At 46.7% G+C, this 26,106-nt stretch overlaps 1 protein-coding gene and 1 long non-coding RNA gene across 3 annotated transcripts; one reads left to right on the top strand and one right to left on the bottom strand.

The window, feature by feature from the left end:
• Positions 1-2,698: 2,698 nt before the first annotated feature.
• On the top strand, positions 2,699-9,967 carry AKR1A1 (aldo-keto reductase family 1 member A1). Of its 2 annotated transcripts, XM_040408198.1 has the most exons (9): positions 2,724-2,745; positions 4,167-4,269; positions 6,662-6,781; positions 6,864-7,015; positions 7,815-8,010; positions 8,118-8,314; positions 8,970-9,042; positions 9,357-9,443; positions 9,797-9,967. In XM_040408198.1, the coding sequence occupies exons 2-9, from the start codon at positions 4,180-4,182 to the stop codon at positions 9,860-9,862; spliced, it is 981 nt and encodes a 326-aa protein (XP_040264132.1). In that variant the 5' UTR covers positions 2,724-2,745; positions 4,167-4,179; the 3' UTR covers positions 9,863-9,967. The 2 variants fall into 2 exon arrangements, with proteins under 2 accessions (XP_040264131.1, XP_040264132.1); XM_040408197.1 differs by lacking the exons at positions 8,970-9,042; positions 9,357-9,443; positions 9,797-9,967 and adding an exon at positions 8,451-8,633 and having other exon boundaries at positions 2,699-2,745; positions 8,118-8,414.
• On the bottom strand, positions 8,516-23,762 carry LOC120979443. Its single transcript, XR_005774287.1, has 3 exons — positions 23,752-23,762; positions 22,245-22,249; positions 8,516-8,655 (listed from the first exon to the last, which is right to left on the bottom strand). It is a non-coding gene; the product is annotated as an uncharacterized LOC120979443 (long non-coding RNA).
• Positions 23,763-26,106: the final 2,344 nt, after the last annotated feature.

Raw genomic sequence — 26,106 nt, 5'->3', positions numbered from 1 at the left:
CTCCTGGATGGGCCCCCTCTGGGTCAGGGCCCCGAAGCAGCCGCTTCCCCTATAGCTACCCCCCTGCCTCTTAGGCCAGGTACTAATATTGAGGGGGTGCAGCGATGTCCTGTGACGGGGACCAGAAGGACACTGTTCCTGTGACAGCGGTGCTGGGGTCTGCGGTAATCGGTGGCTCCGGGGCCGTGTACAGAGCAGTCATGGCCGGGGCCACATCTACATCCCGGGTGCTGAGGGATCCTTCCGCCTGACACGTCACCCACAGCAACCAATCAGAACTCTGCTTTCATTGTCTAACCTGCTTTGGGAAGATGAAAGCTGCGCTGTGATTGGTTGCTGTGGGTAACATGGCTGCTTCTCAGTCAGGCTGCTCCGAGGCCTAATGTTTCTTATAAACCCCTGACACTTCCATAGTACAGAGAGACCAGGGGTAGGGGGCACCCCCAGTCTATCATTGGGGTCCCCTGTCTGCCCCTGGGGTCAGTTCTGCTTACAAAGCACCCAATTGTAATCTCCCCAGTAACAGGAGTAATGGAGACCAGTCTTCGGCGCACTCATCACCCCATATCTGTGCCCTAATTTCTTATAGGCTCTGACGGTCAGGGGACATCTCTATAGAATGACCCCCCCCTCCTGCACCGCAACCTGTGTACCAGCGCAGCTTTCCCATACCCAGTAACTTTCCTGTCCCTTAGATGAGACTTTGCTCGTTATGTCCCGGAGAGGTTAATAATTATTTTAGAGGTGATGACTCCGAATATTGTCGACATCACAGAATTTCAGGATCAGCAGATTGAATCAACGCTCCCCCACCGAGGACCCTGAAAGGAAGAATATATCACCAGCCATTATAGTACTGATCCTGAGTTACATCCTGTATTATACTCCAGAGCTGCACTCACTATTCTGCTGGTGCAGTCACTGTGTACATACATTACTTATCCTGTACTGATCCTGAGTTACATCCTGTATTATACTCCAGAGCTGCACTCACTATTCTGCTGGTGCAGTCACTGTGTACATACATCACTTATCCTGTACTGATCCTGAGTTACATCCTGTATTATACTCCAGAGCTGCACTCACTATTCTGCTGGTGCAGTCACTGTGTACATACATTACTTATCCTGTACTGATCCTGAGTTACATCCTGTATTATACTCCAGAGCTGCACTCACTATTCTGCTGGTGCAGTCACTATGTACATACATTACTTATCCTGTACTGATCCTGAGTTACATCCTGTATTATACTCCAGAACTGCACTCACTATTCTGCTGGTGGAGTCACTGTGTACATACATTACTTATCCTGTACTGATCCTGAGTTACATCCTGTATTATACTCCAGAGCTGCACTCACTATTCTGCTGGTGGAGTCACTGTGTACATACATTACTTATCCTGTACTGATCCTGAGTTACATCTTGTATTATACTCCAGAGCTGCACTCACTATTCTGCTGGTGCAGTCACTATGTACATACATTACTTATCCTGTACTGATCCTGAGTTACATCCTGTATTATACTCCAAAGCTGCACTCACTATTCTGCTGGTGCAGTCACTGTGTACATACATTACTTATCCTGTACTGATCCTGAGTTACATCCTGTATTATACTCCAGAGCTGTACTCACTATTCTGCTGGTGCAGTCACTGTGCACATACATTACTTATCCTGTACTGATCCTGAGTTACATCCTGTATTATACTCCAGAGCTGCACTCACTATTCTGCTGGTGCAGTCACTGTGTACATACATTACTTATCCTGTACTGATCCTGAGTTACATCCTGTATTATACTCCAGAGCTGCACTCACTATTCTGCTGGTGGAGTCACTGTGTACATACATTACTGATCCTGAGTTACATCCTGTATTATACTCCAGAGCTGCACTCACTATTCTGCTGGTGCAGTCACTGTGTACATACATTACTTATCCTGTACTGATCCTGAGTTACATCCTGTATTATACTCCAGAGCTGCACTCACTATTCTGCTGGTGCAGTCACTGTGTACATACATTACTTATCCTGTACTGATCCTGAGTTACATCCTGCATTATACTCCAGAGCTGCACTCACTATTCTGCTGGTGCAGTCACTGTGTACATACATTACTTATCCTGTACTGATCCTGAGTTATATCCTGTATTATACTCCAGAGCTGCACTCACTTTCCTGCCAGCTTCAGAGCTGAAATCTCCCAACATTCCCTGCATATTCAGTGTCTGCACAGAGTAAGGCTACATGCACACGAACATTGTTGGTTTCCGTTCCCTTTAAGGATAGGATGCAGACCCATTCATTGTCCGCATCAGTATGTCCGTTCCGTAGCCCCACAAAAAAAAATGTCAGTTTCAGGCATTGTTACAATGGATCCGCGAAAAAAAAAAGGATGTCATACGTTATTTTTTCCAGATCCGCAATTCGTGGACTGCAAAACACATATGGTCGTCTGCATGTGGCAGCCGTCAGCAGTTTTGGGGCAGAGTGCAGGCAGTGTTTTTGCTGACTCGCTTTTGATATTTTCCGGGAAACAGGATGTTGTTTTTCCTGTGGACTTTTTTTTTTTTTAGTTTTGCTGAATTTAACCCTTTGCTGTTATCCAGCTCAGTGCGATATTTTCAGGAAGCATCACATGATGAAGGGGCCCCTCCCTGCTCACGATAAACCACCCCTCCCCCAATCTCTGGACAGGAAGGCTCTGATGAGGGTTATCCCCTTCTCTTCCGTACAGGAGGTGAGGACGGCGACCCTGCGCTGTGTGTCCTGCCTCAGTTTGGGGTCCTCCTTCCATAAACGCAAGGACGTCCCTTTATATTCTGTCCTACCAGGCTCATGGCTACAGCTGGTGATGCGGCAGTGTCGGCCATTGTCTGCGTTACCTTGTGTGACCGGACAAGACCAGGCCTGTGTGTATAGTCCCTGCCGTTACGATGCCAACATCTCCCAGTACACACTGGCATTGGCGCACCCCTCACCAGTACCCCTCCCCCATTGTTAAGGATCTGGTTACTGCATGGATATTGTGCAACTATAGACAGCAGCCTGCAGGGCATGATGGGAGATGTAGTCCTTTATGGAGCTAGTTGCTGATGCCAAGCTTCATTTTAAAGGGCCAGTAACCCCACAGCACACACCTTATATCAGCACTGGAGCGTTATAAGAGGAGCGGCTGATATCAGTCACATATGATGTAATGTCTCTGGAGGTTATATCAGTGCTGGAGCGTTATAAGAGGAGCGGCTGATATCAGTCACATGTGATGTAATGTCTCTGGAGGTTATATCAGTACTGGAGCGTTATAATAGGAGCGGCTGATATCAGTCACATATGATGTAATGTCTCTGGAGGTTATATCAGTACTGGAGCGTTATAAGAGGAGCGGCTGATATCAGTCACATAGGATGTAATGTCTGGAGGTTATATCAGCGCAGGAGCGTTATAAGAGGAGCGGCTGATATCAGTCACATGTGATGTAATGTCTCTGGAGGTTATATCAGCGCTGGAGCGTTATAAGAGGAGCGGCTGATATCAGTCACATATGGAAGGTTCTCAGCACTAGAGATGTAATCCTGGGGGCCGGGAGGTTCACCCCAGACTGAAGTGGCTGATACCAGGGAGCAGTGCACTGTACATAATAGCACATATAATGGACGGCTCTTGGCTTTGTACCATGGTTCAGGTGCCACCCTCCGGTTTATCTGACCGCGGGCGCCGCGGGGCGTCGGGTGAGTCACGGCTCAGTGTAATGTGATGTGACGGGTGAGATCTGGTCACTCATGTGATTTGTATCTAGGATGAAACCGGCGTCATTAACCCCTTCTGTACATCACTGCAGTGCAGGTTTAGTCATTTGGGGGTTCAGGTCCCTGAGTCTCCTGTCATGTTGTACATCTTCTAGTTTATATCTGCTCCCAGGAAAGCTGTGTGACCACCTCTGTCCTAAAGGCCTGAATGTAAGATCTGCGCAGCCGTCGGTCGTCTGCCCCCTAATATCTGGACAGACCTTCAGATACTGAGTGTAGACCGCTGGGTTACTGCCCCTGTGTGCGCTCTAAGGCCAGATTGCGTTCCACCCAGCTTTCCCAGGGGCCTGCACAGAGGTCTGTCTGATCGTCTTCTTGATGTCCGTTTCTTTGCCTTCTTTCTTTTCTGTAGTTTGAAGGTGAACATGGCGACGGCGGTTCTACACGAGACCTTACGCACTGGGCAGAAGATGCCGATCATCGGACTTGGCACCTGGAAGAGTGCACCTGGCCAGGTGAGGGCGCGTGTCGCTGTCCATCCCGCCACCATGTGCTGCTCATGTCTGAGCGCCCGTACCGCCACTCAGTGCGTCCACGGTGAGAAAAGGATTGTGAGCGGTCGGGCACCATGCATGTCCTTCCATGTTGTCACCCAGCTTTCCTAGGGCCCTGAATGGGAACTCTACGGCCTGTGGTGCGGCATATATCACTGCGGCGGACACTCTGGACTCTTGGAAAGCTGGGTGATGAGGCTGGGATCTCCCTAACGCGTGCGACTGTAGGGAAGCTCTTTCCAGCTGGCTGTCGCGCTGCTCGTATTCTCTCTTTGGCGCAGTGCGATTCTATCAGCCTCTGGCTTTGATCTCAGGATAAATGATTCCGTCCCCGGATCAGAGGCTGCAGATGGCGGCTCCACATACAGAGCGCAGATCAGAGACACAATAGCCTCGGGGAAAGGTGGCGGCAGCGGAGAGCGCGCACAATGGCGAGCAGTGAATACCGGAATAAGATCCAACATAAAGCCCCTCATTATATCTCTCACTAATGACACAGAGGCCACATCTGCTCATTACAGTGGAGGGGGCCCTGTCATCATAGAGGGGCTACACAAAAACAAGCCACGTACCCTTCTGTAGAGCAAATGAGCTGCATACTACAAACGGGGCTCACTCCTCTTACAGGACAAAGAATACATCTCCATAAACAGCAGCAACACTCTGTACATGCATTACTTCTCCTGTATTATACTCCAGAGCTGCACTCACTATTCTGCTGGCGGAGTCACTGTGTACATACATTACTTATCCTGTACTGATCCTGAGTTACATCCTGTATTATACTCCAGAGCTGCACTCACTATTCTGCTGGTGCAGTCACTGTGTACATACATTACTTATCCTGTACTGATCCTGAGTTACATCCTGTATTATACTCCAGAGCTGCACTCACTATTCTGCTGGTGCAGTCACTGTGTACATACATTACTTATCCTGTACTGATCCTGAGTTACATCCTGTATTATACTCCAGAGCTGCACTCACTATTCTGCTGGTACAGTCACTGTGTACATACATTACTTATCCTGTACTGATCCTGAGTTACATCCAGTATTATACCCCAGAGCTGCACTCACTATTCTGCTGGCGCAGTCACTGTGTACATACATTACTTATCCTGTACTGATCCTCAGTTACATCCTGCATTATACTCCAGAGCTGCACTCACTATTCTGCTGGTGCAGTCACTGTGTACATACATTACTTATCCTGTAATGATCCTGAGTTACATCCTGTATTATACTCCAGAGCTGCACTCACTATTCTGCTGGTGCAGTCACTGTGTACATACATTACTTATCCTGTACTGATCCTGAGTTACATCCTGTATTATACTCCAGAGCTGCACTCACTATTCTGCTGGTGCAGTCGCTGTGTACATACATTACTTATCCTGTACTGATCCTGAGTTACATCCTGTATTATACTCCAGAGCTGCACTCACTATTCTGCTGGTGCAGTCGCTGTGTACATACATTACTTATCCTGTACTGATCCTGAGTTACATCCTGTATTATACTCCAGAGCTGCACTCACTATTCTGCTGGTGCAGTCACTGTGTACATACATTACTTATCCTGTACAGATCCTGAGTTACATCCTGTATTATACTCCAGAGCTGCACTCACTATTCTGCTGGTGCAGTCACTGTGTACATACATTACTCATCCTGTACTATTCCCCAGAGCTGCACTCACTTATTCTGCAGGCTGTACAGCTGTAATCTCCCAGCATTCTCTGCTTGTTCAGTGTCTGTGCAGAGTTTGCTCGGTTTTGTTAGGCCTCACCACTAGCTTGCTGTTTCTGAAAGGGACCTGCAGAATTAGAACTGCAGCTTTGGCAGGGACTGGAGTATAAGATGTGATGTAACTCAAAAACAGTGGAAGAGATGTAAAGCAAAGTATTTGCAATTAACTGTCAGAAATGGTAAAATGTTAAAAAGTGACGTTTTCCTCATTCACTGAACTGATGCCTGTGACTCCCATTATTCCCGCGTGGTTTTGGTGACCGATCTGCGTTTTTAGGCAGAGAGAAACTTTAAATTCAGAAATTGGAGAAAACCCGAGGACACTTCAGTCCAGTTCTGTTCTTAGTTTCTGCGTCGCGTTCTCCCGTCACAATTCCTGCTTATGTCACGGTAATGAGTAGCTCTGAAGATGAGCGGCTATACCTCAGCGCCACCTGCTGGTGAGATGCATGAACTGCAGCACTGGCTCCAGAACACCTTACAGATCGCCATGGTGGTGAGGAGCTCCAGTGCTGGAGAGCAGCCTGTGTTCAGCAGCAGCAGATCTCCAGAAGATGATATCCGTGTTTGTCACTGACATGTCACCGACTCTTTTGCTGACAGGTGAAAAGTGCAGTGAAATACGCACTTGGAGTCGGATATCGCCACATAGACTGCGCCTCTGTGTATGGAAACGAGACAGAAGTGGGAGAAGCCATTAAAGAGAGTCTCTCCTCTGATCAGGTAAAGTCTGGGGTTCACAGGTCTCTGATATTTTATTATTTCTGAAGTAGATAATAATAATGAACAAGGCTGGTGTTTGCAGGGGTTAAAAAGAGAAGACATATTTGTCACCTCCAAGCTGTGGAATAACGTGCATCACCCGGAGGATGTGGAGGGGGCGCTAAATAAGACCCTGAAAGATCTGCAGCTCGACTATCTAGACCTCTACCTCATGCACTGGCCGTATGCCTTCAAGTGAGTTTGAGAGGGACACAAACAGTCCCTGGATGGGTGGAGGCTGGCTGGATGGGCTAGGGGTGGAGGCTGGCTGGATGGGCTAGGGGTGGAGGCTGGCTGGATGGGCTAGGGGTGGAGGCTGGCTGGATGGGCTAGGGGTGGAGGCTGGCTGGATGGGCTAGGGGTGGAGGCTGGCTGGATGGGCTAGGGGTGGAGGCTGGCTGGATGGGCTAGGGGTGGAGGCTGGCTGGCTGGATGGGCTAGGGGTGGAGGCTGGCTGGCTGGCTGGGCTAGGGGTGGAGGCTGGCTGGATGGGCTAGGGGTGGAGGCTGGCTGGATGGGCTAGGGGTGGAGGCTGGCTGGATGGGCTAGGGGTGGAGGCTGGCTGGATGGGCTAGGGGTGGAGGCTGGCTGGATGGGCTAGGGGTGGAGGCTGGCTGGATGGGCTAGGGGTGGAGGCTGGCTGGATGGGCTAGGGGTGGAGGCTGGCTGGCTGGCTGGGCTAGGGGTGGAGGCTGGCTGGATGGGCTAGGGGTGGAGGCTGGCTGGCTGGCTGGGCTAGGGGTGGAGGCTGGCTGGATAGAGGAATGGGAGTGGTTGGGGTGGAGGGGTTAGGCTGGATGTGGAGGGTGGTTGGACAGGTGGAGAAAGATTTCTTGGGGCAGATGGATGATTGGGGGGATGAATGAAGATGATGGGGGGAGCCATGGCAGTTTTCGCAGTGGTGCGCTCCGCTGTATATTTGTAGGGATCGGGGGGGTGCTGCGGCTTCTGTAGCCGGATCCTGTAATCCTCGTCATCCTCTTCTTTGCTTCAGGAGAGGTGATGACATCTTTCCACAGAACCCGGACGGCTCCCTGCAGTACGACTACACCGACTACAAGGACACCTGGAAGGCCATGGAGAAGCTGGTGGAGAAGGGTCTGACCAAGGCCATCGGTCTGTCCAACTTCAACAAGAGGCAGATTGATGACGTCCTGAGCATCTCTACGGTGAAGCCGGCCGTGCTGCAGGTATGAGCCCCGGGAGGTCTGGTGTGGCCCCGGGAGGTGGTCCAGCAGGAAGGACCATTGTCTTGTGTGTGTGGCCCTCACCTCATGTAGTCTCCTCTTGTGTGCAGGTGGAGTGTCACCCGTACCTGGCACAGAACGAGCTCATCGCGCACTGCCACAAGAATGGTCTTGTTACCGGTTACAGCCCGCTCGGATCTCCGGATCGCAGCTGGAGGAAACCTGAGGATCCAGTTCTGCTGGAGGAGCCCTGCGTCCTGGAGATGGCGAAGAAGCACTCCAAATCCGAGGCCCAGATCCTTCTCAGGTACATGGCGGGTGAAGTAACGCGTCAGTGGCAATTACTCATAGTCTATAATGGCTGCTGTTGTCCTCCAATCCCTGCTTCTCATCTATGGCGGCTTCCAGTGTTCGGCAGAAGGTATTTTCAGACCCTTATGGTCGTGGTAAACTGCAAGTGGCCCCTGCCCGATCCCTCAGCAGACATCCGGCAGAACGAGGAGTCGGCACACAGGACATCTACCGTAAATCCTATAATGGAAGCCGACGCATTTCAGTCCTCATCCTTATGGACGACTAAAAGCCTAAACTGCGCCATTATCTGCAGTTGATCTGGGGATCTGTCTAAAGGTCAATGGGAGGGAGAGTCTGAAATGCGTCAGCTGCGGCTCAGTATATACTATGGTGGAGATTTACTAAGGCTTTCGCGCCACTTTTGTGGTTTAAAAAGTCCTACATTTTTGTGCGTGCCACATTAGCCTCATAATTTGCCACTTTCCCCCTCTTCTCACTTTTGAGAGACCAGGTGGCGGTGCGGAGCCTCCGTGGCTCCCCAGATTTACCATCATTTCCACCAGTCCTATATCTGAGCCCGAGTGTGCGCCGGCTCCTATCGGGGGTAGACTTTGATTTCTGCTGCGTGGCCGCCATCGATGACTCTTTACTCCGCTCTTCTGCTGCAGGTGGCAGGTGCAGAGGAGAGTCGTAACCATCCCTAAAAGCGTCACCCCTTCCCGGATCCTGCAGAATCTTCAGGTGAGTTATGACTTGTGTCTCCAGCACCTGTAAAACTACAACTCCCAGCAAGTACTGCGACTGAGCATGCTAGGAGTTGTAGTTATGCAGGAGCAGCACAGGTTGCACGGTACTAGACTATATGTGGGTCCATAAAAGTCCACTCCGGCTGCCGATCACAATGTCTCCCGCTGCGCAGGCGCCATATCAGCGGTTCCTGTAAGGGGTCCCAGTAATTGTCCGACATCCAGATCGCCATCTACGTCCTGCCTGGAGCGGATGTGTGGACAGTGATGTGGACTCCTCTCTCGTGGCTTCTTTTGTCTCCTGCCCAGGTCTTTGATTTCTGCCTGACCGAGGACGAGATGACGCAGATCGGAGCCCTGAACAAGAACTGGAGATACATCGTCCCCATAATCACCGTGAGTCGCTGAGGGGTTTGGGGGGGGACACTGGGCTGACGCCACTGATGACATCACAACAGAGTCACGCGGGAGAGACTGAAGACGTGATGTGTAGAAGGGTTCATTACGTAGTGAAGGTCTGGAGTCCCTTCTATCATATAAGAGAATCGCATGAAGAGAAATCCCCCAATGTAATTGGACGCCCCCCCCCCATGTACAAATTCCAGACCTGTCCAATATATGAATGGATCTAATGTATCGGACAATCGCTCACAATGCAATTCCCTAAAGTTAGAGTAGCCGCAGCCCCGTCCTCCGCCGCAGTGACCACCATGCTGATCTCCCTAATCACAGCCGATGTTTCTTTGCAGGTCGATGGAAAGCCCGTTCCCCGGGACGCTGGACATCCCATGTACCCGTTCAATGACCCCTACTAAGTGGCGTCTCCGGTCGCATCGCCAGACTCCGCCTCCTATGCAGCCGCCATATTGCCTTGTGTCCAGTGCTTGATAAAAAAAAAATCTTCAGGGTTTGTGGAGAAATCTTTGTGGCCGCGTCATTTATTTATTTATTTGTATATTGGAGTATAGGCCGAGCCAGTATGTCCGCTCTTCATGTCCACTGGTCTGCAATGGGAAGAAATCCCTCTTCTCACTTGGGAAAGTGAAATGCAAATGAAATTCTCCATTAAGTGAAGGCTGAAATCACCTGCCCCGGACGTGTTAACCCCGAGGAGTAAGGGAGTTAAAGGGGTTCTCCAGGAATTGGATCGTGATGTCCTTTACCCCGGGATAGGTCATCAGCATTACATCGGCGGGGACCATCCTCGCACCCGCCTGCAGATTAGCGGTTTGAAGAAGCCGCTGTGCTCACCAGAGGTCTAGTTGGTGCCGCGGTCTGTTCTGAGCCTACCAGGAACAGCACCGTCCATTCTATAGTGGCTGTGCTTGGTATTGCAGCTCAGCACTAGTCGTATGAATGGGACTGAGCTGCGTCCAGGCGACGTGACCGATGAACGTGACCTCTCTGACCTAGGAAGGAGCCTAAGGGCTCAGGGAGGGCCCCTGCCTCGTCATACAGCTGATCGGTGGGGGCCCCAGCAGTTGGACCCCACTGATCTGATATTGATGACTTATCCAGAGGATAGACCCTCAATATTAGATTTCGGAGAACCCCATTTGGTAATGTAACAGACAGACCCTTATTTCTAATATATAAGGACTAGAATGAGAGGGTCCCCCGGGTCTGGAGCCACGATGCCAAACCAGGTCAAAAAGTGAGAACCTACAGTCTGGTAAGTACAACCTCCAATAGGTGACTCGGTGATCTGTAGCACGCCGTCTTGGCACCGGTCCTGATCAGCGTCTCGGAGGAGGTACGCAGTATTGGGGGGGTTCACCGTTACTAGTGGGGTACTGCAGGTATCGGGCCCTATCCTTGTAGAGGAATCGTACAGTAAATATCAGTTGTTACTGACAATTCTAAACTATGTACAGTAACAGTATATATACTGCAGACAGGATACTGTGTGTATATATTTACAGTGGATATAAAGTCTACACGCCCCTGTATGTGTCCTCTATATATACAGTGGATATAAAGTCTACACGCCCCTGTATGTGTCCTCTATATATACAGTGGATATAAAGTCTACACGCCTCTGTATGTGTCCTCTGTATATACAGTGGATATAAAGTCTACACGCCCCTGTATGTGTCCTCTATATATACAGTGGATATAAAGTCTACACGCCCCTGTATGTGTCCTCTATATATACAGTGGATATAAAGTCTACACGCCCCTGTATGTGTCCTCTATATATACAGTGGATATAAAGTCTACACGCCCCTGTATGTGTCCTCTATATATACAGTGGATATAAAGTCTACACGCCCCTGTATGTGTCCTCTGTATATACAGTGGATATAAAGTCTACACGCCCCTGTATGTGTCCTCTATATATACAGTGGATATAAAGTCTACACGCCCCTGTATGTGTCCTCTATATATACAGTGGATATAAAGTCTACACGCCCCTGTTAATGTCAGGTTTCTGTGATGTAAAAAAAAAAAAAAAAAAACGAGACAAAGATAAATCATTTCAGAACTTTTCCCACCTTTAATGTGACCTATAAACTGTACAAATCAATGGAAAAACAAACTGAAATCTTTTAGGTTAATGTGGTTGCATAAGTGTGCACACCCTCCTATAACTGGGGCTGTCGCTGTGTTCAGAATGAAGCAATCACATCCAGAATCCTGTTAGATCGCAGTCGGCAGACACCGGCCATCATGTAAAGGGCCTCGGATTGACCCCAGATAAAGCTCCGCTGCTCTAGTTGGTCTTTCCTGAAATGTCCTTGGTCACATCCCACAGCAGAAGCCACGGTCCACAGAGAACTTCCATCAGAGGGATCTAATTGTTAGAAGGTATCAGTCAGGAGAAGGGGACACAAGAATGTCCAAGGCATTAGATCTACCATGGAACACAGTGGAGACCGTCATCATCAAGTGGAGGAAATATGGCCCAACAGTGACATCACCAAGAACTGGACGTCCCTCCAAAACTGGTGAAAAGACGAGAAGAAAACTGGTCTGGGAGGCGACCAAGAGGCCGACAGCAACATTACAGGAGCTGCAGGAATATCTGTCCAGTCCTAGCGGTGTGGTCCATGTGACAACAATCTCCGTATTCTTCATATGTCTGGGCTATGGGGTAGAGCGGGCAAGATGAAGGCCTTTTCTTACCAAGAAAAACATCCAAGCCAGGCTACATTCTGCAAAAACACATCTGAAGTCTCCCAAAAGCCTGTGGGAAAAAGGTGTTATGGTCTGATGAACCCAAGGTGGAACTTTTTGGCCATAATTCCAAAAGATATGTTTGGCCCAAAAACAACCCTGCCCATCACCAGAAGAACCCCATCCCCCACAGTAAAGCCTGGTGGTGGCAGCATCGTGCCAAGGGGCTGGTCTTCTTCAGATGGAACTGGGGACTTAGTTAAGCTGGAGGGAATTCTGAACAGTTCCAGATACCGGTCAATATTGGCCCAAAACCTTCAGGATTCTGCTAGAAAGCTGAACATGAAGAGGAACTTCATCTCTCAGCATGACAACGACCCAAAGCATAGATCCAAATCACCAAGGAATGGCTTCACCAGAAGAAGAGGAACGTTGTGGAATGGCCCAGCCAGAGCCCAGACCTGAATCCGATTGACAATCTGTGGGGTGATCTGAAGAGGGCTGTGCCCAGGAGATGCCCTTGCAATCTGTGGGGTGATGTGAAGAGGGCTGTGCCCAGGAGATGCCCTCGCAATCTGTGTGGTGATGTGAAGAGGGTTGTGCCCAGGAGACGCCCTCGCAGTCTGTGGGGTGATCTGAAGAGGGCTGTGCCCAGGAGATGCCCTCACAATCTGTGGGGTGATCTGAAGAGGGTTGTGCCCAGGAGATGCCCTTGCAATCTGTGGGGTGATCTGAAGAGGGCCGTGCCCAGGAGATGCCCTCGCAATCTGTGGGGTGATCTGAAGAGGGCTGTGCCCAGGAGATGCCCTCGCAATCTGTGGGGTGATCTGAAGAGGGCTGTGCCCAGGAGACGCCCTCGCAATCTGTGGGGTGATCTGAAGAGGGCCGTGCCCAGGAGATGCCCTCGCAATCTGTGGGGTGATCTGAAGAGGGCTGTTCCCAGGAGATGCCCTCGCAATCTGTGGGGTGATGTGAAGAGGGCTGTGCCCAGGAGACGCCCTCGCAATCTGTGGGGTGATCTGAAGAGGGCTGTGCCCAGGAGACGCCCTCGCAATCTGTGGGGTGATCTGAAGAGGGCTGTGCCCAGGAGATGCCCTCGCAATCTGTGGGGTGATCTGAAGAGGGCCGTGCCCAGGAGATGCCCTCACAATCTGTGGGGTGATCTGAAGAGGGCCGTGCCCAGGAGACGCCCTCGCAATCTGTGGGGTGATCTGAAGAGGGCTGTGCCCAGGAGATGCCCTCGCAATCTGACAGATTTGGAGGGTTTCTGCAAAGAAGAGTCAAAATGTGCCCATGCTGATAGACTCAGACCCAAAAAGACTGAGTGCTGGAATAACATCAAAAGGGGCTTCAACAAAGTATTAGTGTTAGGGTGTGCACACTTATGCAACCAGATTATTTTATTTTTATATTTTTTCTTCCCTCTACCTAAAAGATTTCAGTTTGTTTTTCAATTGAGTTGTACAGTTTATAAGTCACATTAAAGGTGGTAAAAGTTCTGAAATTATTTATCTTTGTCTCATTTTTTTTTTTTGATCCTCGAGGTGGACATATGACACCTCAAAAAGAGTTTGATCGGTTAATTATATTGTGCAATCAGTTAAACAAGGTACAAGTATCCTTATGCAAAAATATGAATGATTTTATTATACAATAATTTATATACAAATCAATAACAATGAATATAAGACCAATAATAGTTAGTAAAATGTAGTACCCAAAATCCGCCACAAGATGGCACAAAACAAACATCAGAGTATACACAGTACCTCTCAGATATCAGAACATAATACAATCCGTCTTGACCACAGTTTCAGATACGAACCCTTCCTCTGCACACAACTATGGCAAATCTCGGATAATGGGTAGCAATATAAATTATCAAGCCTGGTATTGACTATGGAATTAAATTATTCCAATCATTTACCTCTGAAATAGATATTTGGGTCTTTTATTCAGCAATATGCATTTTTGCTGAATATTAACAATATTGATGTAGCACTTTTAACAACTATACATCCGCCAACAGCGGGGAGTTTGCTAAATATCCGGCTCATAAATTTATATCAATACTACATGAAACAAAGTTCTACATTACTGAGAATACAGATGATGTGCAGGGACTAAGGGAAGTCCGCTCTAAGGTACGTTCTGGTCCTCAGGATTTTTCTCCTGGGGTCTCTCCTTTCTTTCTTGTTGGTGGTCTCCTTCCCTCATGTGTGTGTGGTTTGTTGTAGAAATCTGCTCGCATCAGGTTTTGTGCAAGGAAAGGCAAATCCCTCAACCGCAGTCAGACACAGGTGTTACCATCTTGGATTCTTGCTGAGCACTGCCCCTCCTCCACAGTCTGCTCACCTTTTATTTAGTCACAGTAACAATAGAAAGGGTCCGGCCCGTCACCCGACCACTTACTTCATGTAACAAGGACACAGGAAGAGGAGATAGTTCAGGGGAGGGCATCAACATGGCCGAACAGTGCAATGCACACCCCCCATCCCTGTATAAGGAAGGATGAGTCATGTCCATTGCCTGACCAGCCAGATGGCCGCCCACCCCCCATCACTGTCAGCATGGATCCCATTCAATACTGCTCAAAGTGACCAGTATCTAGTGAAGATCATTCTACTGGTTCCCATAGGTTTGAGATTATCTGCGAGACATTGCTACGGCTGTTGTCAGCATATGGTACGAGTATACCGACAAGGCAGATATGTATCCAGAAAGGGATAGCGAAGCCGCAGCAGAGGTATAACATGTATCTCTCGTTATGCAGACTTCACTTCTCTAATGTGTATAGACAGTTGAAGGGAAGAAGCCGAGTGCTTGCACTTAGTGCTCACAAACCGGCAGACGCCCCCCCACACACTGAGAACACGTCTCCGAGCCCATGAGAAGGTTTTCATACTGACGGTTTTACCACTGGTCCCGATTCAACCCAAGTGCCCTCTGCTAGAGCGCTCCTCGGTTAAATCCGACACAGGGAGACAGATGAGAATCTATAAAAACACACACACATCCTAAGATAAAATGTCCGCATAATAAAATTTTCACAACAGGTTTATGATCACAAACTTATCAGTTAGACACACCTACCGAGTTTTGAGCTTTCCAATCCCTGCCGGATAGGCGTGTACATGTGATAAGGGTGGTGATGTCACTACATCACCCAGAATGCACTTCTGCTCCTGTTTTAATGTCACCTACTCATACCTAGGTGGCACTGTTGTAAAAGCTATTAGCATCATACTATAAAGAGTTAACTACGTAAGTCTGACTTCATCTTGCATTCTATACATTTGACATCTAGAACCTAAATCAAAGCTCGAGGGATTAATTCTGACACTTCTTGCCAATTAAGGACAGATTCCTAGGAACCCCTTTGAATGTTTCTCACATGGTTAAATTTATGTTACAGATAATAAAATGATGAGCTTGTTTTCTCACAGAGATATCCGTGTCTCCTCTGCTACACCGACGGGTGATTGATTGTGAGTGAAAACACCACATCTTCACAGATCCTCATTAACAAAGTCCCTACCCAAACTGTCTTCATCATATAATAGGAATATACAGTGGGATGCGAAAGTTTGGGCAACCTTGTTAATCGTCATGATTTTCCTGTATAAATCGTTGGTTGTTACGATAAAAAATGTCAGTTAAATATATCATATAGGAGACACACACAGTGATATTTGAGAAGTGAAATGAAGTTCATTGGATTTACAGAAAGTGTTCTATAATTGTTTAAACAAAATTAGGCAGGTGCATAAATTTGGGCACCACAAAAAAGAAATGAAATCAATATTTAGTAGATCCTCCTTTTGCAGAAATTACAGCCTCTAAACGCCTCCTGTAGGTTCCAATGAGAGTCTGGATTCTGGTTGAAGGTATTTTGGACCATTCCTCTTTACAAAACATCTTTAGTTCATTCAGGTTTGATGGCTTCCGAGCATGGACAGCTCTCTTTAAGTCACACCACAGATTTTAAATTGTTTTCAGGTCTGGGGACTGAGATGGCCATTCCAGAACGTTGTACTTGTTCCTCTGCATAAATGCCTTAGTGGATTTTGCGCAGTGTTTAGGGTCGTTGTCTTGTTGGAAGATCCAGCCCCGGCGCAGCTTCAGCTTTGTCACTGATTCCTGGACATTGGTCTCCAGAATCTGCTGATACTGAGTGGAATCCATGCGTCCCTCAATTCTGCCAAGATTCCCAGTCCCTGCACTGGCCCCACAGCCCCACAGCATGATGGAACCACCACCATATTGTACTGTAGGGAGCAGGTGTTTTTCTTGGAATGCTGTGTTCTTTTTCCTCCATGCATAACGCCCCTTGTTATGGCCAAATAACTCAATTTTAGTTTCATCAGTCCACAGCACCTTATTCCAAAATGAAGCTGGCCTGTCCAAATGTGCTTTAGCCCACCTCAGGTGGAGAAAAGGCTTCCTCTGCATCACTCTCGCATACAGCATCTCCTTGTGTAAAGTGCGCCGAATGGTTGAACGATGCACAGTGACTCCATCTGCAGCAAGATGATGTTGTAGGTCTTTGGTGCTGGTCTGTGGGTTGACTCTGACTGTTCTCACCATTCGTCGCTTCTGTCTATCCGAGATTTTTCTTGGTCTGCCACTTCGAGCCTTAACTTGAACTGAGCCTGTGGTCTTCCATTTCCTCAATATGTTCCTAACTGTGGAGACAGAAGCTGAAATCTCTGAGACGGCTTTCTGTATCCTTCCCCTAAACCATGATGGTGAACAATCTGTGTCTTCAGGTCATTTGAGAGTTGTTTTGAGACCCCCATGTTGCTACTCTTCAGAGAAAATTAAAAGAGGAGGGAAACTTACAATTGACCCCCTTAAATACTCTTTCTCCTAATTGGATTCACCTGTGTATGTAGGTCAGGGGTCACTGAGCTTACCAAGCCAATCTGAGTTCCAATAATTAGTTCTAAAGGTTTTGGAATCAATAAAATGACAACAGTGCCCAGATGTATGCACCTGCCTAATTCTGTATAAACAATTATAGCACTTTCTGTAAATGCAATAAACTTCATTTCACTTCTCAGATATCACTGTGTGTGTCTCCTATATGATATATTTAACTGACATTTTTTATCGTAACAACCAACGATTTATACAGGAAAATCATGACGATTAACAAGGTTGCCCAAACTTTCGCATCCCACTGTATGTCCTGGCACACAATGTAAGTCAATGGGGACGGATCCGTTTTCACTGACACATTAGAGAACGGATCCGTTTTGGCTATGTTAACAATAATACAAACTGATCTGTTCTGAACGGATGCAGACGGTTGTATTATCTAACGGATCTGTCCACGACGGATCCACACAAAACGTGAGTGTGAAAGTAGCCCAAACTGTAGAGTTAATTAACACCAGCTGCTTCTAGAGCTTACTCTTATCTCAGCCATAAATTAATATGGAGACAAGAAGGCCGGTAAGACTGGTACATCCATGAGAAAAAATCATCTGAACAGCGCCCTTCCCATGAACTCTCTCTAGGCCATCTTTAAAATACATACAAAGTGATGAATATAACAATATGGCCTCTTATAGGTATATACTGTATAATCAAATCCACTATAACTCGGATATTTAGATAAATGTTTTATACACTTATGAAAAAGCACAACAGTATATATATATACACAGGGTGGGCCATTTATATGGATACACCTTAATTAAATGGGACTGGTTGGTGATATTAACTTCCTGTTTGTGGCACATTAGTATATGTGAGGGGGGAACCTTTTCAAGATGGGTTGTGACTAGGGTTGTTGCGGGTATCGAAATTTCGATACCCAATCGATACTTTTGTCCCGGTATCGATACGATACCGGGATTTCCGTTTTTTCGATACTGGGCTGCGCTTCTGCGCAGTCTAGTATCTCTGAACATGAGCGCGCTGCTATCGGCGCGCTCATGTTCTCTCTCAGCAGCACGGGGAGAAGGAAGCTGTCCTCCCTCCCCCTGTGCTGCTGCCGCTGCCACCAATGAGAAGAGAGGGGCGGAGGAGGGGCGGCAATGAGAAGAGAGGGGCGGAGGAGGGGCGGCAATGAGAAGAGAGGGGCGGAGGAGGGGCGGGCGCACTGCGCCACCAATGATAGGATTACTATCGGAGCGATGGGAGGAGACATCAGCTTCACTAGTGGGCGTTCCTTTTCCCTGCGCTGCGATTGGACAGCGCTACAGCCAGGGAGAAGGAACGCCCACTAGTGAAGCTGATGTCTCCTCCCATCGCTCCGATAGTAATCAGCAGCATGTGGAGCAGGAGAGGAGACAGTAATGGGGCACTGCGGGCGAATGGAGCGGCGCCCAGGACTAAATGGTGAGTGCTGAGACATCGCTGGGCGCCGCTCTGTGTGGCCTAATAGTGAAAGTCTGGACTCATATACAGTAGTCAGTCTTTAACACATACAGGAGGCGGGTGCCGGCAGCAGAATCGCATTGCCGGCACCCTGCCCCTGACAGGGAGCTGCGATCTGCTAGTACCCGCCTCCTGTATAAAGGGGTAAAATCATTGGTGGTGCAGTGCACCCCCTCCCCCTCAATCCCCCCATCCCATTAAAATCATTGGTGGCACAGTGCGCCGGCCCCTCTCAACCCTCCAGTATTAAAATCATTGGTGGCAGTGGCCACAGGGACCTCTCCACTCCCCCTCATTGGTGGTGCAGTGGCAGCTTCTGATCGGAGCCCCAGCTGTGTAAGCCTGGGGCTCCGATCGGTTACCATGGCAGCCAGGAAGCCCTGGTTGCCATGGTAACATCCCTGATGCTGTGTGCACAAAGCACAGAGCAGCAGGGACAGTGTGGAGTCCTATTCACCCTGATAGAGATCTATCAGGGTGAATAGGAAAAGGGATGAAAGATCCCAGGTTCTAGCCCCTAAGGGGGGAAATAGTTATTAAATAAAAAGTGAAAAAAAAAAAAACACTAAAATATGAAGTATAAATCACCCCCCTTTTCCCAATTTCACATATAAAATATATAAATAAACATATTACATCGCCACGTCAGAAAAGTCCAAACTATTAAAATATAAAAAAAAAATCTAGGTGGTGAATGCCGGAACAGAAAAAATAAAATAAAAACTGCGCGATTCGCCATTTTTAAAAATGAGGAATGCACGTGGCTTTTTTTGTTTATTTTTTTCGCGTGGTATCGAATGGTATCGAGTATCGCAATACTTTTTCATGGTATCGAAACCGAATCAAAAATTTGGTATCGCAACAACTCTAGTTGTGACCATGGCGGCCATTTTGAAGTCGGCCATTTTGAATACAACTTTAGTTTTTTCAATAGGAAAAGGGTCATGTGACACATCAAACTTATTGGGAATTTCACAAGAAAAACAATGGTGTGCTTGGTTTTAATGTAACTTTATTCTTTCATGAGTTATTTACAAGTATCTGACCACTTATAAAATGTGTTCAATGTGCTGCCCATTGTGTTGGATTGTCAATGCAACCCTCTTCTCCCACTCTTCACACACTGATAGCAACACCGCAGGAGAAATGCTAGCACAGGCTTCCAGTATCCGTAGTTTCAGGTGCTGCACATCTCGTATCTTCACAGCATAGACAATTGCCTTCAGATGACCCCAAAGATAAAAGTCTAAGGGGGTCAGATCGGGAGACCTTGGGGGCCATTCAACTGGCCCACGACGACCAATCCACTTTCCAGGAAACTGTTCATCTAGGAATGCTCGGACCTGACACCCATAATGTGCTGGTGCACCATCTTGCTGGAAAAACTCAGGGAACGTGCCAGCTTCAGTGCATAAAGAGGCAAACACATCATCATGTAGCAATTTCGCATATCCAGTGGCCTTGAGGTTTCCATTGATGAAGAATGGCCCCACTATCTTTGTACCCCATATACCACACCATACCATCAGTCTTGGAGGGATCTATCCAATGTGGGTTAGTGTCAGACCAATAGCGGTGGTTTTGTTTGTTAACTTCACCGTTCACATATAAGTTTGCCTCATCACTGAACAAAATCTTCTGCGTAAACTGAGGGTCCTGTTCCAACTTTTGTTTTGCCCATTCTGATATTCAGTGGGCCGATCTGGGTCATCCTGGTTGAGATGCTGCAGTAGCTGGAGTTTGTAAGGGTGCCATTTGTGAGTAGCTAATATCCGCCGAAGGGATGTCCGACTAATGCCACTCTCCAGTGACATGCGGCGAGTGCTACGCTGTGGGCTCTTGCTGAATGAAGCTAGGACAGCCACTGATGATTCTTCATTAGAGACAGATTTCATGCCTCCACATTCTGGCAAATCCAACACTGAACCAGTTTCACGAAACTTAGCAAGCAGTTTGCTAACTGTAGCATGGGAGATGGGTGGTCTCGTAGGGTGTCTTGCATTGAAATCTGCTGCAATGACCCGGTTACTGCGTTCACCAGACATCAACACAATTTCTATCCGCTCCTCACGTGTTAACCTCGGCGACATGTCAATGGCTGTAAACAAAGAGAAACTTGTAAATAACTCATGAAAGAGTAAAGTTACATTAAAACCAAGCACACCATTGTTTTTCTTGTGAAATTCCCAATAAGTTTGATGTGTCACATGACGCTCTTCCTATTGAAAAAACAAAAGTTGGATTCAAAATGGCCGACTTCAAAATGGCCACCATGGTCACCACCCATCTTGAAAAGTTCCCCCCTCACATATACTAATGTGCCACAAACAGGAAGTTAATATCACCAACCAGTCCCATTTTATTAAGGTGTATCCATATAAATGGCCCACCCTGTATAATCAAATCCACTATAACTAGGATATTTAGATAAATGTTTTATACACTTATGAAAAAGCACAACAGTATATATATATACACGCACACACACTACAGAGGACAGGATACCATGTGTATGTATATATATATATATTACAGAAGATAATACTGTATATACACTCACCTAAAGAATTATTAGGAACACCTGTTCTATTTCTCATTAATGCAATTCTCTAGCCAACCAATCACATGGCAGTTGCTTCGATGCATTTAGGGGGGTTCTCCTGGTCAAGACAATCTCCTGAACTCCAAACTGAATGTCAGAAAGGGAAAGAAAGGGGATTGAAGCCATTTTGAGCGTGGCATGGTTGTTGGTGCCAGACGGGCCGGTCTGAGTATTTCACAATCTGCTCAGTTACTGGGATTTTCACGCACAACCATTTCTAGGGTTTACAAAGAATGGTGTGAAAAGGGAAAAACATCCAGTATGCGGCCGTCCTGTGGGCGAAAATGCCTTGTGGATGCTGGAGGTCAGAGGAGAATGGGCCGACTGATTCAAGCTGATAGAAGAGCAACGTTGGCTGAAATAACCACTCGTTACAACCGAGGTCTGCAGCAAAGCATTTGTGAAGCCACAACACGCACAACCTTGAGGCGGATGGACTACAACAGCAGAAGACCCCACCGGGTACCACTCATCTCCACTACACATAGGAAAAAGAGGCTACAATCTGCACGAGCTCGCCAAAATTGGACTGTTGAAGACTGGAAGAATGTTGCCTGGTCTGATGGGTCTCGATTTCTGTTGAGACATTCAAATGGTAGAGTCCGAATTTGGGGTAAACAGAATGAGAACATGTACCCATCCTCTGATGGCTACTTCCAGCAGGATAATGCACCATGTCACAAAGCTCCAATCATTTCACATTGGTTTCTTGAACATGACAATGAGTTCACTGGACTAAAATGGCCCCACAGTCACCAGATCTCAACCCAATAGAGCATCTTTGGGATGTGGTGGAACGGGAGCTTCGTGCCCTGGATGTGCATCCCTCAAATCTCCATCAACTGCAAGATGCTATCCTATCAATATGGGCCAACATTTCTAAAGAATCAGCACCTTGTGGAATCAATGGCACGTAGAATTAAGGCAGTTCTGAAGGCAAAAGCGGGTCCAACACCGTATTAGTATGGGGGCACTAATAATTCTTCAGGCGAGTGTATATAGATATACATACACACACTAGGACAGTATATATACTACAGAGGACAGGATACTGTATATATATATATAGTACAGACCAAAAGTTTGGACACACCTTCTCATTCAAAGAGTTTTCTTTATTTTCATGACTATGAAGGCATCAAAACTATGAATTAACACATGTGGAATTATATACATAACAAACAAGTGTGAAACAACTGAAAATATGTCATATTCTAGGTTCTTCAAAGTAGCCACCTTTTGCTTTGATTACTGCTTTGCACACTCTTGGCATTCTCTTGATGAGCTTCAAGAGGTAGTCCCCTGAAATGGTCTTCACTTCACAGGTGTGCCCTGTCAGGTTTAATAAGTGGGATTTCTTGCCTTATAAATGGGGTTGGGACCATCAGTGGCGTTGAGGAGAAGTCAGGTGGATACACAGCTGATAGTCCTACTGAATAGACTGAATTTGTATTATGGCAAGAAAAAAGCAGCTAAGTAAAGAAAAACGAGTGGCCATCATTACTTTAAGAAATGAAGGTCAGTCAGTCAGCCGAAAAATTGGGAAAACTTTGAAAGTAAGGGCTATTTGACCATGAAGGAGAGTGATGGGGTGCTGCGCCAGATGACCTGGCCTCCACAGTCACCGGGCCTGAACCTAATCGAGATGGTTTGGGGTGAGCTGGACCGCAGAGTGAAGGCAAAAGGGCCAACAAGTGCTAAGCATCTCTAGGAACTCCTTCAAGACTGTTGGAAGACCATTTCAGGGGACTACCTCTTGGAGCTCATCAAGAGAATGCCAAGAGTGTGCAAAGCAGTAATCAAAGCAAAAGGTGGCTACTTTGAAGAACCTAGAATATGACATATTTTCAGTTGTTTCACACTTGTTTGTTATGTATATAATTCCACATGTGTTAATTCATAGTTTTGATGCCTTCATAGTCATGAAAATAAAGAAAACTCTTTGAATGAGAAAGTGTGTCCAAACTTTTGGTCTGTACTGTATATAATTATATATATATATACACACACACATACTACAGAGGACAGTATACTTTATACAGTGCCTTAAAAAAGTGTTCATACCCCTTGAACTTTTCCACATTTTTTCACATTACATCCACAAACTTAAATGTATTTTATTGGGATTTTATGTGATCGACAAACATAAATGAGGAAGTATGTGTGAAAAGAAAATGATACAAGGTTTTTAAAATGATTAATAAATAAATATCTGGACAGTGCGGCATGCATTTGTATTTAGCCCCCGAGTCAGTACCTTGTATAGAACCACCTTTCACTGCAGCTGCAGTCTTATGGGGTATTTCTCTACCAGCTTTGCACATCTAGAGGCTGAAGTTTCTGCCCATTCTTCTGTGCAGAAGAGCTTGCGCTCAGTCAGATTGGATGGAGAGAGTCTGTGAACAGTAGTTTTCAAGTCTTGCCACAGATTCTCAATGGGACTTAGGTCTAGAGAGTGACTGGGCCGTTCCATCTCAGGAATATCCATGGATCTAAACTAGTGATGAGCGAAGTGAGCTTCAGATCCTAGATCCGAAATCGCTTTTCACAAAACTTCGATTTAAAGCTGTTCGTCGATCAGTCTCTGTACAGCATTACAATGTATGCGGATCTTTTTTCTTGGACATCCGTCCTCCATTGACTTTTAATGGAGTTCATGACGGATCCATCTTGGCTATATTATAGATAATACAACCGGATCCGTTCATAGCGGATGCAGACCGTTGTATTATCAGTAACGGAAGCATTTTTGCTGAACCCTGCCGGATCCAAGGGGCATATTCAGTGGATATAAAAAGTCTACACACCCTGTTAAAATGTTAGGTTTCTGTTTTCAGAACTTTTTCCACCTATAATGTGACCTATAAACTCAGTTGAAAAACAAACAGAAATCTTTTAGGTAGAGGGAAGAAAAAATATAAAAATAAAATAATCTGGTTGCATAAGTGTGCACACCCTTACACTAATACTTTGTTGAAGCACCCTATGATGTTATTACAGCACTCAGTCTTTTTGGGGATGAGACTATCAGCATGGCACATTTTGACTCTTCTTTACAAAAACCCTCCAAATCTGTCAGACTGTGAGGGCATCTCCTGGGCACAGCCCTCTTCAGATCACCCCACAGATTGCGAGGGCATCTCCTGGGCACAGCCCTCTTCACTGTGGGGCACAGTGTAGAGGTATACTGTATATTGTGGGGCACAGTGTAGAGGTATACTGTATATTGTGTGGCACAGTGTAGAGGTATACTGTATATTGTGTGGCACAGTGTAGAGGTAAACTGTATATTGTGGGGCACAGTGTAGAGGTATACTGTATATTGTGTGGCACAGTGTAGCGGTATACTGTATATTGTGGGGCACAGTGTAGCGGTATACTGTATATTGTGTGGCACAGTGTAGAGGTATACTGTATATTGTGTGGCACAGTGTAGAGGTATACTGTATATTGTGGGGCACAGTGTAGAGGTATACTGTATATTGTGGGGCACAGTGTAGCGGTATACTGTATATTGTGGGGCACAGTGTAGCGGTATACTGTATATTGTGGGGCACAGTGTAGAGGTATACTGTATATTGTGGGGCACAGTGTAGCGGTATACTGTATATTGTGGGGCACAGTGTAGCGGTATACTGTATATTGTGGGGCACAGTGTAGCGGTATACTGTATATTGTGTGGCACAGTGTAGAGGTATACTGTATATTGTGTGGCACAGTGTAGCGGTATACTGTATATTGTGTGGCACAGTGTAGAGGTATACTGTATATTGTGTGGCACAGTGTAGCGGTATACTGTATATTGTGTGGGGCACAGTGTAGAGGTGTACTGTATATTGTGTGGCACAGTGTAGAGGTGTACTGTATATTGTGTGGCACAGTGTAGAGGTATACTGTATATTGTGTGGCACAGTGTAGAGGTATACTGTATACTGTGTGGCACAGTGTAGAGGTATACTGTATACTGTGGGGCACAGTGTAGAGGTATACTGTATATTGTGGGGCACAGTGTAGCGGTATACTGTATATTGTGTGGCACAGTGTAGAGGTATACTGTATATTGTGTGGCACAGTGTAGAGGTATACTGTATATTGTGTGGCACAGTGTAGAGGTATACTGTATATTGTGGGGCACAGTGTAGAGGTATACTGTATATTGTGTGGCAGAGTGTAGAGGTATACTGTATACTGTGTGGCACAGTGTAGAGGTATACTGTGTGGCACAGTGTAGAGGTATACTGTATATTGTGTGGCAGAGTGTAGAGGTATACTGTATGGCACAGTGTAGAGGTATACTGTATACTGTGTGGCACAGTGTAGAGGTATACTGTATACTGTGGGGCACAGTGTAGAGGTATACTGTATATTGTGGGGCACAGTGTAGCGGTATACTGTATATTGTGTGGCACAGTGTAGAGGTATACTGTATATTGTGTGGCACAGTGTAGAGGTATACTGTATATTGTGTGGCACAGTGTAGAGGTATACTGTATATTGTGTGGCACAGTGTAGCGGTATACTGTATATTGTGTGGCACAGTGTAGCGGTATACTGTATATTGTGTGGCACAGTGTAGAGGTATACTGTATATTGTGTGGCACAGTGTAGAGGTATACTGTATATTGTGGGGCACAGTGTAGAGGTATACTGTATATTGTGTGGCACAGTGTAGAGGTATACTGTATATTGTGTGGCACAGTGTAGAGGTATACTGTATATTGTGGGGCACAGTGTAGAGGTATACTGTGTGGCACAGTGTAGAGGTATACTGTGTGGCACAGTGTAGAGGTATACTGTATATTGTGGGGCACAGTGTAGAGGTATACTGTATACTGTGGGGCACAGTGTAGAGGTATACTGTATATTGTGTGGCACAGTGTAGAGGTATACTGTATATTGTGTGGCACAGTGTAGAGGTATACTGTATATTGTGTGGCACAGTGTAGCGGTATA

This window comes from Bufo bufo, chromosome 9, assembly GCF_905171765.1.
Source record: "Bufo bufo chromosome 9, aBufBuf1.1, whole genome shotgun sequence".
Lineage (NCBI taxonomy): Eukaryota > Metazoa > Chordata > Amphibia > Anura > Bufonidae > Bufo > Bufo bufo.
This window is presented reverse-complemented; position numbering and strand designations above follow the sequence as displayed.

Bases quoted from the DNA above. Each gene is read 5' to 3' on its own strand.
- AKR1A1 (XM_040408197.1), top strand. From the start codon at position 4,180: ATGGCGACGGCGGTTCTACACGAGACCTTACGCACTGGGCAGAAGATG. The intron at 6,782-6,863 runs GTAAAGTCTGGG...TGGTGTTTGCAG, and splicing joins AGAGTCTCTCCTCTGATCAG to GGGTTAAAAAGAGAAGACAT. The intron at 8,011-8,117 runs GTATGAGCCCCG...TCTTGTGTGCAG, and splicing joins TGAAGCCGGCCGTGCTGCAG to GTGGAGTGTCACCCGTACCT.